This window comes from Sceloporus undulatus, chromosome 6, assembly GCF_019175285.1.
Source record: "Sceloporus undulatus isolate JIND9_A2432 ecotype Alabama chromosome 6, SceUnd_v1.1, whole genome shotgun sequence".
Lineage (NCBI taxonomy): Eukaryota > Metazoa > Chordata > Lepidosauria > Squamata > Phrynosomatidae > Sceloporus > Sceloporus undulatus.
In genome coordinates, this window is record NC_056527.1 from 107,981,211 (window position 1) to 107,993,319 (window position 12,109).

General features: G+C 39.7%; 1 protein-coding gene across 3 annotated transcripts; it reads left to right on the forward strand.

Moving 5' to 3' along the window:
• On the forward strand, positions 1–9,379 carry GDPD3 (glycerophosphodiester phosphodiesterase domain containing 3). Of its 3 annotated transcripts, none has more exons than XM_042471695.1 (12): positions 1–155; positions 334–435; positions 857–1,105; positions 1,421–1,463; positions 1,567–1,702; positions 2,042–2,087; positions 2,225–2,343; positions 3,553–3,642; positions 4,471–4,604; positions 6,158–6,217; positions 6,681–6,732; positions 9,086–9,379. In XM_042471695.1, the coding sequence occupies exons 3-12, from the start codon at positions 964–966 to the stop codon at positions 9,218–9,220; spliced, it is 957 nt and encodes a 318-aa protein (XP_042327629.1). In that variant the 5' UTR covers positions 1–155; positions 334–435; positions 857–963; the 3' UTR covers positions 9,221–9,379. The 3 variants fall into 3 exon arrangements, with proteins under 3 accessions (XP_042327629.1, XP_042327630.1, XP_042327631.1); XM_042471696.1 differs by having other exon boundaries at positions 874–1,105; XM_042471697.1 differs by lacking the exon at positions 6,681–6,732 and having other exon boundaries at positions 334–1,105.
• Positions 9,380–12,109: the final 2,730 nt, after the last annotated feature.

Below are 12,109 nucleotides of genomic sequence, written 5' to 3' on the forward strand. Positions count from 1 at the left end.
GCCTGGGCCATTAATCAGATACAAGGATCTCTCTCTATCTTATGTCTGACAGACTAAAATATTTCTCAGGGTGCTACCAAACGGGTGGCACAATCACAAGCTACGAAAGCTAAACAGTATCCCATCTCTTTGGGGGCCAAAGGACAGCACTGTAGGTAAGTTGTTATTATTATTATTATTAGTCATACCAGGTGGGATCAGAGCAGACACAGAAGGAATTTAACCCTTTCTTCCCCAGCTGCTATCCAAAGGAAAGTCCCCTTCCTGAGATTATTATTAGCAATGGAAGGAAATTCTGTACTGATACCTGGTTTGGTTTTCATTTAATTTCAGGCATGAGACCTGATGGTTTGGTGACCTTAAGAGCACTCTGGAATTCAGTTTAAGGTCCTAGGTCTCTCTGGAAGAGGAATGAGGTCAAATGGCTCAAAGCAGGTAGGACTGAGAGCACTCACCCCTGGGTTTTTTTGCTGCCAAGAAAATTGCTCTTTATCCCTGGGAGTGGCAAGACTGCAAAGAGTACAGGTTGGCAGGAGGGGAGGGGCAGGAGCATGACTGCTGTGTGCCTGTGACATATATAGTCATTCATGTGAAGGAACAGGTGCAAGGTGAAGACTGGGGAGGTTCTGGCAAACCAAGGGGAGGGGTAAGTTCCTATCTCCTCTACTCCCTTCCACACACCCTTCTTCCTGCTACTGTGCCTTAAAAACCACATGAACCTGCTGATCCAGCCACTCTTGGCCATGATGTCCAACATCACTCACTGTACCTGACCAGGGACCTAGGATTTTGAGGATCTCAGACTACTTAATTCACCAGTAATTCTTCTTCTTCCTGCTTTTTCCTCCTCTATGAGCATCACTTGTTCTCCAGAGGACCCAGGGATTCTGGGCTCTTCACTACGCTTTCCAGCTTTAACCTACCAAACCCAGGACCTCTAGTTTCATTGCCTCCTCCAGTACCATGGGCTCCCATTTACTTCTCTTTGGATTGCCTGCTCTTGGGATTTATGCCCTGGCATCTCACTGCCTCAGAAAGAAGCCACATCTGCTCCACAAAGCAAAAAGGTTTCCTGTCCGATGCCGCCATGTCTCCCACAGGGGTGGTGAGTTTTTGCCAAGCCATTTGGAAATTTGGTTGGGGGGCACTTGCAGAACCTGGAAAAGAGGGGTGCTGTACTGCAATTCAGAGCTGATAGAGTAGAGCACAGAGGAGAAATCAGTCACAAATACCTGATCCTCCTTCCCTTCTGCCAGGTGGGGTGTTCACATTTCTTTCTGCTCCAGTTCTCTAGACTTGTATTGCCACATTCCTAAAGCCCAAAGTACAGGCAGTTGGTGTCCCTGGGCAGGGTGTAGGGTAAAATCAGACATTCGGAGTTTCAGTGCCTACTTTCTCAACATCCCCCTTTCCTTCCCAGGCTCCGGTGAACGGATTGAGAACACTTTGGGAGCCTTTAGCCAGTGAGTGATGCCATCTCATCCTACTTTGTCCTCTCTTTGCTTGCACCACTACTGATGCCATGCAGCTTCTAACAGTGACCTCTCTCTCTCTCCACTTTCGCAGTGCCTTGAGCCAGGGGACAAACCTGCTGGAACTTGACTGCCATATGACAAGAGATGGAGTTGTGGTTGTGTCCCATGATAATAATCTTGAGCGCCAGACAGGACACAACATCAAGATCAGTGAGACAGACTATGCGGTAAGGACTCTAGGATTCTAGCTCTCAAATCAACTTGCTCCTGTTATTATCTATGGTTACAGTAATACCTTGCTTTCCATCTGTGATGGAACTCAGTGCATGTGGAGTTCACATCCAGGCACTGACCAGGGTCAAAGATGTTGATTTCAGCAAGAGGGCTGCATAATGTCCTTACCCTTTTTTAAAATCCATCTATACTTTTTTTTAAACCATCTGAACATCTACACACACGCATACGCGCAGACTCATATACATCCTACAAGCCACTCAAACCTACATCTCTGCAAGAAAACCAAAGTGTCCTGGCTGCTTAGTCCTTACCCTCATTGTGTCCCATAGGATCTGCCACCCTATAAGGATTCTCTGGAGGTGACATTTTCACCAGGTAAGTAGGACCAAGAGCTGTTCTGGGTGAGGGGTGCTCTGGTGGATGGCATATGTGTAAAAACTTGGAGATGTTTTGCCCTGGCAAAGGATGCTCTAAGCCCTCCTCAGATTCTCCTACCTACTCCTTCCTAACAGGTTCTTTCTCCCATGGTGAAGACCATAGGATTCCAAGGCTGGAAGAAGTCTTCCAGAAATTCCCTGGAGTACCTATCAATATTGAAATTAAACAGGACAATGATGAACTCATACAGAAGGTAAGGGTCAGTTTTCTTTTGCCCATTTCATTAATATACTAGATCTAGATGTTAGTTGCTTTCCCTTTTCAGCATTCAGTCCCCAGCAACATTGCTGCTTTCTATAATAAGATACAGAGATTCTCTTTTGCACCTACAATGAATTCTAACCACTTTTGCATCTTGCAATGGACTCTAACCACTCAGAATTGCTTCTCCTCCACCTCTGCATTTCCAGTCTCCCACTAATAAAAAGGAATCTTTTGATACTGAAAAAGCTAACAGATGGTGTAATGGATTTGAAGTACTAGATACATGTGGCCAATATACAATGGAGCTTTGGTATCCGCTGGGGTTTGGTTGCAGGTCTCCTTGTGGAAACCAAAATCCATGGATGTTGAGTCCCATTAAATACAAAGGCATAGGAAAATAGTGTCCCTTACATAAAATGGAAAAATGGAAATTTGCTTTTTGGAATTTATATACTGTATTTTAAAAATATTTTCAAGTCATGGATGATTTAATCCATGGATAAAAATCTGTGGATATGGAAGGCTGACTATTATAAAGTGGGCTCTGGTATCCAAGAGTACATGCCACAATAAATCTGTCAAGTGTTTCAGGTGGCATAAGGCTCCTTTTTCATTTTGCTGAAACAAACTAATTTGGCCACTACCCCAGCCCCCAGATTTTCCCTCATGTAATGCAGCCACATTCACAAGGATCCAGAAGAGCTAGGTAAATGTGTCTCTTCACCCACCTTGGTCCAACACCCTTTCTAGAATCATCTCACATATTCTAAGCCTTTTAAAAAACTGATCATCTCACTTCGGAACATTCTATACACAATGCTTAAAAAACCTTTTAACTTGGCATTATATGTCTCTTCAGTGCATCCACAACTCTTGAGTTTTTGTGAGAAGGAAGCTGGCAACAATGAAGGGGAAATAAATGAACTAGGGTTTACAGATTCAAACACTGTTGTTACTTAAAATCACTGTCTAGTGGAAATTCAAATGTTGACTGTAAAAGGTTCCACTTCATGTGATAATCTACAGGAGGACAAAATGTTGGCCTGCATCAAATGTGCAGATACCATCTGTTGAATCCCTTCAGATGATAAGTTTCTGCTCCTTTTACACAACCTAGGTGGCTCTGAAAAGTCACATCTCCTTCTGTTAAAATAATATGCTGACTCTGCCCTGCTTTACCTTCTGCTCTTATACACAGGTAGCCAATCTTGTTCGGCAATATGAGCGCTGCCACATAAGTATTTGGGCTACATTTGAAGGGGAAGTACTGAAGAAATGCTGTGCAGCTGTATGTATCAATTATCTTTTACTACTTTCACAGTTAAAAGAGTCTAATAAACAAAGCAATATTTTAGCAGACCAACTTTTTGACTGTAGAAGAATATGTAGGATTTCAGGCTACACAGGACTCTTCTTGTAGGAAAAAAAAGATGATGCATGCTGCTTTGATCATACAAGTTGGAAAAGCGGGTTACAAATAAAATTATTATTATTATTACAAACAACAAACTAAGACATGTCCAAGCTTCCTGCTCTCTTTCAGTTGGTTTCTTCAGCCTTATTTGTACTGCATATTTAACAATTTCAAACTTGTTAAGCTGTCATGTTCTCCAACCTAATTTTGTGTGTGAAAGCATTAGGGAAGTCCCACAAAGAATTTGCACAGCCCAGCCCAGCCCATAAGACCTTGGAAGTGTTGCTTTTTGGACTACAGTTCCCAGAATCCTCCAGCCAGCATTGACAATATCCATAGTGTTTGTGAGAGTCTGGGAATGGTAGTCTGAAAAAATAATACTTCCAAGCTATGCCTACAATTTCTATGTATATTTGTGGAAAGTACAATTATCAAACTGGTTTAAATGTGTAACCTAGATGTAAGACTCTCTTTGATCTCCCCACAAGAAAAAAACAACCACAGAGACCTGTTTTTTCCTGGGACACCATCATACTTATGGTTGAAAGTCAGACCTCACAACACTCAGAAAGCAATAATGACCTGCAGAGATCTGTGGAATGACCAGGACCAATTCCGGTTCCCAGCTGTTAAATCTGGAAGTTGGACAGCCCTTACTATATATGACATGCAATTATTTTATCTTTCTTATCTATCCCATAGAACACAGAGATGCCCTATATCTTTTCTCTGAAACGTGGCATTATGATACTCCTCCTTTATTACGTGGGACTCCTGCCTTTTTTGCCTCTGAAGGAATCCTTCCTCGAGTTTGTGCTGCCCTCCATCATGAACAGGTGACAAGGGATGAGCAAAATGGGATGGGAAGTAATACATTATTCCTAGTGTGACTGTCAGTTCACACTGGGTAAAAAATGAATGAAATGGCCAACCACCTTCTACCTCAATCTCAATGTGCTCTTTCTGCTGACCAGTCCTTGAACTCTAGGCTGGTGGTGCAGGTAGGTAAGAGTAAGAGTTCATGAGCAACCAGTCTGTCTATGGATAGTAGCCATGACAACTGCAACCGGCAACAAATGTTGGAGTGGGTCAGTCAGTCATGCCTTCCCCCAATAAATTCCAAACCAGTCTCCTTCCCATCCATGTTTTCTATCACCCAGGAAGCTTTCTGAAGCCACTAGATCACTTTTTACCTCTGCAAACCTCCAGGCTCCACTAAGCCTGCTGCTACCCATTTGTAAGGGTGCTACTGCTTTGGCTTCATAATTATAAGTGCACACAGATCTGATAATCAGAAACAAAATGAAATGTAGTGTAATTCTGCATACTGGCTTCTGGGATGTTGGACTAGAGGCTTTGGGGCTGCAAAAATTAGTCCCACAGAATACATGCAACCTATGGGCTGCATTGTCCCTAACACTCACCTAATCTAATCTGATTTTTCTTATGCAACCTAGTTTGTTGCTGTTTTGTACCTTAAAGTCATTTCTGACTTATGGTGATCCTATCATGGGATTCGCTTGGCAAAGATTTGTAAATGAAGCTAAATTGATCTCATTGAGTGATAGAACATTGGCTTTCATAGGCTGGTAATCATTTATAAAGAGGCAGTTTTGCAACTGGGACTAGCAGTTTTGGGAAAGGAAAGAACTACTACTGTGGGAAAGAAATTATGGGAAAGAATGACTTCTGTGAGAGAAAACTAAGGCCCTGATGAATTCATAGATAAGAGTCTAGGGCTTCTCAGAACTCTTCTTGAGTTGTTACCACTTCAGTATGCAGTGATAACTGTGCTATTTTATTCAAAAACATTCTCTGCACAAAAATAAACCCTCTAGAATTAGTGCCTCTTTCAAACTTAAAAGAGACTCAAGATTTTCTTGCTACTGCCAAGATAAATATTTCTCCACACTGGAGAGAGCCACTAAAGTACCATCCGTTTCACACTGGCTTAATAGGTACTGGGAACACGTGAAGAGTATTGTTCAGGCTGCCACTGCAATTATAAAGCAATAAACCAATTGTGAAATTAAGAATAAATAAATAGACCAAGCAACTTTTAGTGACTGTAATAATCTACAGCGAAGTATACAATCACAATGAGAGGTGAGCAAGACAGGTCTTTGCTGGTATGGTTGTGCTGCCCCTCCTGATGTGTTTTATTTTGTACTTTCTAAAACTTTAGATTTTTGGGGGGTGGAGAAATGGAATGACATAAAATTCATTAACTGAAAAGTTTTGTGCCCTGTGTTTGTGTAGCAAGGGAGGAAGGTGACTTTAGGGTTGTTCAAAGAGACAGAGAATCTAGCAGCTTAGAGGAAGAATGACAGAAAGTGACTTTCTTACTGGTAATATATCCTCACTGCTTGCTTGTTTTTTCTAACCATAGGACATATTTTCCAGTGGAAAAGGGCATGTTTGGAGCACTGCTGGCAAAATTTGCTTACAAGTGAGTAACAACAAACAAAAGCTTTATCTGCTCAGCTCTTGGCAACACAGAGTCCATGGGGTGGACTTAACAAAATCTGCAAATTTTATCACTCGATTCCTCTGGGTTTTACCCAAATCATGTGTGTAAACCCCCCCCCCATCTGTAGCCTTCTAAAAATAACAATTTAAACATCACGAAAGCACACCCCTTAAATTTAAACACAATGGAACTACCCAGCTTTATTCCATCCCACTGTATTTTTTCGGCTTGTTATTTTTATAATAATAATAATAATAATAATAATAATAGGATTTATTTATATACCGCCCAATCACTGGGAATCCGAGCAGTTTACAACAGTGCTTTATAAATAAAGGTTAATAATAATAATAATAATAATAATATTTATTTATTTATTTATTTTCTGCCCATAATAAGTATCTTGTAACCTTCCCTGTCCTGTCCATTCTCCCTCAAACAGAGTGACAATGAGGAAAAATCTTTTCAAGCATCTGGAAGACAGAGGAATACAGGTAAATTGGAGACAGCTGAGAAGTCAGGACTTGGGCAACTGTAGCCTCTATAGTGTGCAAATGTGTTGGGAACTTGGTGAATATTGTTCGTATTTGTTGCTATAATGCTTAGGTTACAGTATTTTAAAACTACCCACATAATGTTTCTGCAGCCTTCAACTATTTTCAGGCATTTCCCAGAACCAGCTGCCAACGTAATATTCCCATTCTTGAGTGGGTTGCTTTTTAATGCCAAGGCATTTTATTTATTTGTTTATTTATTTATTTCATTTTTATGATGCCTTTCTCCCAAAAAGGGACCCAAGGCAGCTCACAAGATCAAACATTTTAAAAACTACAAATTAAAAAAATAAAATAATCTAGTTAAAACAGTTTAAAATTAAGATTAAAAACATACAAAAGTTATTAGAACAAAAAACTATATTGCTTCTTTCTTTCTGAACTGTAGTGCCACAGTGCACCAGTAAAATGACACTTTTGTACTATATATAATTCTGTAACTTGGAGACATTTTTAAAAAACAACTTTAGAGAGGAGAACATTTGCTCTTCAAACTACCTGATCACCTCAGCAAACCACTCTCTAATTTTAAAAATCCCTTGGAACCTCAACAGATCTATTAAATTGTACCAAGACACACACACACACCTCACCAAATAATGGAACAAGTGGACATTGAAGTGCTAACAACACTGTAAAAACCCAGGAACTGTGTGAGAAGTCATACTTCTTTATGCAAACCTGGAACAATCTGCAGAGAAGTTTGTTCTCAGTTTTATCTGGCCTTTCAATCCTTTTGAAAAGGGTAGGAGAGTGTGAATATGGATGTTTATTACTAGTTAATTTGTAAACCAGGAAATTCCAAGCTTTCCTCATTCTATTGTTTGAGTGCTGCTTCTTGACTTCAAGCCTTTAGGAAAGGGTCAGATTTAAATGTATCACTCTCATCCTCATGAAAAAACGTAACATCTTAAACTAATACAGTGTGACATAAGCTTTTGTGAGGCCAGAACTCATACATTTCAGAAATGACATTGTGAATGATACAGAATCAACTTCTTTTTTTTAAACTGGCTTGGTTGCAGACCTCTCAATATCTGACATATCTGAAAGCTATGTCGACAAAGATCAGTTGCTTGCCCATAGTGGACCAGCCAGCCCTATAATTGTATTAGAAGGGGTTTTTTAAGTTACTACAAATCAGGGGTTGGATATTGAAAGGATGTTAAATTACATTGAAACAGAATAGATTAGCAACAACAATGCCCAGATGCATCACAATAAGGGGTCATTCACACTTACCAAACTGAAGGAAGAGATTTGCATCCCCCCCCCCATTAAGAGCAAATCTAGGACAAAAATAGAGAAAAGAGCTAGTGTGGAAAGTTCTTTTGTCTAACCCACAAAACATTGCCAGAAAATAGTTTCCAGTCTTCTCAGTATTATAAGATTTATACTTCCTGATAGACACTACATAGATCTCCTTTGCAGTATTGTTGCACTGGTGATGTGCCTTCAAATCATTTCTGATTTACTGCAACCTAAAGGCAAACCTATCATGTTTTTTTTCTTGGCAACATTTGTTCAGAGGGAGTTTGCTTTTGTCTTCCTTTGATGCTGAGAGAGTGTGACTTGCCCAGGGTCAACCAGTGGGTTTTCATGGCTCAGCAGGATTCAAGTCCTGGTCAATCAAAGGGGCAGCCATCCAATGGAATGGCATCTGGGCTGCCATGGGAGGTACTTGGAGGTTGCAGGTGGTGTGTTTATGCAACAGTGTGCATTGTTGGGGGGAGGCAACAAAAAAATTACCCAGCATCACAACTTGATGCTGCACCAAATGATCAGGCCATGCGGATTCAGCCCACCTTGGGAGTAAGCTATGCAGACAGCGGGGTTTCGGCTCACTTTTGGAAAAAGCAGGATCGAGCCATTTCTTCTTGTCCATTTGCACTGGCCCTCATTTCAACGGTACTTACATCTGAGTAAGTACACTAATGCAAACACTATGTTCAGTTCATATCTGAGATGAAATCTAAACCAACAGCTTCCTGTCTCAAGCTCTGTATTGGTTCCTAGGTGTCTGTGGTGCTAGCTGCATCTATCTTGTAAATGTCAATCTGTAACACAATCAGAGTGACTTTTCATCTTCAGGAAGTGCTTTTTTTCCAGCAGCAACAACATTATGGTGATTGTAAAGTAGTGACTGTGATTTTTCCTCCAGCAACATTCTGCACTGTTTGAGTTAATACCTGAATAAATAAGTCACTCACTAGAAAGCCATTAAAAAAATCTAGTTTTCAGAAGAATTGCAAGGAGTCAATACTAACTCAGCATTGTCTTTTCTCTTATGTAGGTTCTTCTTTGGGTCTTGAATGAGGATAAAGATTTTGAGGATGCCTTCAGTTATGGGATTTCTGGAGTCATGACTGATTATCCCACACGTCTCCGGACATATCTAGACACTCACCCACCTCTTTTCAATGAATAATTACCATGACTGAGAATGCACTGCGGGAGAAGCTGCTTAATATTTAGATACCTGACTGGGAAAAGAAGAGAGATGCGTAGCATCAGAAGGAAAAGAAAGAAACCCTGAGCTACATTTTGTATGGTGAAAAGATATAGTAATGTTATGAAATAAATAAACTTGACTGTTACTAGTACTGAGTAGCATTTTTTGCGACTGATAATTTAAAAAATGGGAAGAAGGACAAAAGGAGTCTTGTGAAATCTTTAACAGTAACCTGTTTATTTTTGAATAAGCTGAAATAATTAGCTTAGTCTTACAACTTCCTTTTTTTATACTAAAATAGTTTGATACAGCTGTATCTTGGATAGTTGTTATAAGCAAAGAGTTTGAAAGAGATGCCGTATGTGATAAATCAGTGCTTTGTCAGCTATCTGATGCAAGGGACTACCAGAGTTTCCCCCCCGCAATGTGTCAGGGACCATTATCATATTTGTGCCCATTATGCACAACTGATTCTTTCCTTCCTAGAAACTCTCCACAGCCCAGAGCAGCCAATTGTTCACAGACAGATACCAATCGATGGGCCGCCATGTTAAGTAGCAATGCTTTAATCACAACATTCAGTTACAATCCTGCTTCTAAAATCCTGAAAATGTTATCTTTAGTCTTAGGTTTGTAGACCTTAGTGGTTATAGCTAAAGGGGAAAAAAGTGGTCTGAGTTGGTGCTGTCACCACTGCTCTGGCAGAGGCTTTCAGTTGTCAAGGGAGTGCTACAGCTTCATTTAGCATTTAACTCTCCTTTGTGCTGTTCAGCTGAAGATCATCAAGCCAAATTGTACAGCTCTCTCAAACGTTTTTCCAAGTCCACAGCAAAACAGTTTAGAAGAACAGATCTCCAACCCTCAGCCACAGGAAACCTTTGACAACAAATAAGAAACACCAAGAAATAACATTCTCAAGTGACTTGTCAAAAAGGAAAAGCCAGAGAGAAAAAGAATAAGAAGTGAGAAATTGGAAAAACTGAAAAATGAATTGGAAAAGAAGGAGAATATTTTAAAGAGAGATACAAGGAAGAAGGAGGTTCTACAGGATATAAAACATTTGCAAAAACAAATATCAATTTCAACAGCAATTAAGGATGCAGACAAATTAATTACAAATCAGAATCAAATTTAAATACCATTCTTAAAATACTATACAGAATTATTTCAAAAATCAATGATAGATAATTTGAAAATAGCACAATATTTGGATAAGCAAAAAATAACGAAATTAACAAAAGAACAGAAAGATCAATTAAACAACCCGATAACAAAAAAGGAATTGTCAGATGCAATAGCCAAACGTAAACTAGGGAAATCCCCTGACCCTGATGGATTTAGTAATGAATACTATAAAATTTGTGAAGAACAATTAATTGACCCATTATTACAAACAATTAATGAGATCTCAAATTGTAAAATACCCCAAACATGGACTCAATCCAATATAATATTAACACCAAAGGAAGAAAAAGATTTAACAGAATTAAAGAATTACAGACCAATTTCACTATTAAATTCAAACTATAAATTATTTGCGGCAATATCAGAAGCCTAAGCTGTTATTCATAGGGCCTGTTTTCTTCATCCTCCGTGATTTTTGGTGTCAGCAGAGGCTGAATGCAATTGAGAAGGGAATCAATGTGTTTTCCCAGGTAGGTATGTAGTCTCCACCCTTCCCTGAGCACATTCTTGGCACTACCAACAAATGATAAGACAAGTTTCCAAACATGAGTTGAGTTTCATCTTCATTTGTTTATATTACCATCTCCCCCAAAGTAAGAAGCAAACAGAGCCAGGAAACTCAAGTGAATGCTTAGATTCTTACAGAACAATGGTACAGAAGCAGCCTGAAACAGAAACTGAAGCTTGGCACATCTCTGTTCTACAAAATAATCTGGGCCCCTATCTTTGCTGCTCCCAGTCTCTATATAATTGCCTACTTTAAAGCATTATTCTTGTGCAAGCTGCTCTCAAACATGATGCCCTCATGCCAAGGCACCTATGACTAAATGATGTCACTAAAACTTCACATCCAAAATTACGGTAATTAATCATTATGGTAATTACAGGAGAATTACTGTGCCCTGGTGGCGCAGTGGTTAAATGCCTGTACTGCAGCCATTTACTCAAGACCACAAGGTTGCGAGTTCAAGACCAGCAAAAGGGCCCAAGCTCGACTCAGGCTTGCATCCTTCCGAGGTCGCTAAAATGAGTACCCAGACTGTTGGGGGCAAATTAGCTTACTTGCTAATTAGCTTACTTGCTGTTCACCGCTATGATCTTTGGAATAGCGGTATATAAATAAAACAAATTAAATGAATGGGACTTCCCTTGAAGAGTGTTCACAAGGTACATTTGCTTCCAAATACTGTGCTGAATTTCTTACATCACTATGCTCTCACTCCTATGCTCTCTTGGGATAATGTAGGCAACTTTGAGGATTGCACAATCTACTTAATTTTTTTATTAGAATCCAAACAAAGCCAGCTGCAAAACAGTGGTTAAGGCAGACAGACATCACATCCTGTAAGCTAAAGAATAGAGTGCCTCTGCTCTGCCCAGGAATTTGCAGTCAGCACTGGAACCAAGCTCACAGCAAGTGTCTTCGTAACAAAATTCATTTCTGGCTTCCTGCAAAGAACCTTTTCCAACAATCTAATTTCACAGGCAAAGTTTCTTATCTGTTGCAATTGTAGGCAACCAAGAGACAGAAATATACCAATTTATTGCAATAGATCCCAATCTACGTTCCATCAATTTCTGTCTTAAATCTTTAAGGTCAGAAAAGGATGGGTAAAATTAGTTTCCAAACAGGTGATTACAGAATTTAGATCATTAATACAACAAATCAATATATTCGTG

Excerpts from the sequence above, each read along its gene's own strand:
- GDPD3 (XM_042471695.1), top strand. The coding sequence starts at position 964 with ATGGGCTCCCATTTACTTCTCTTTGGATTGCCTGCTCTTGGGATTTAT. Across the intron at positions 4,605-6,157 it reads CTGCCCTCCATCATGAACAG|GACATATTTTCCAGTGGAAA; the intron begins GTGACAAGGGAT and ends TTCTAACCATAG. Across the intron at positions 6,218-6,680 it reads CTGGCAAAATTTGCTTACAA|AGTGACAATGAGGAAAAATC; the intron begins GTGAGTAACAAC and ends TCCCTCAAACAG.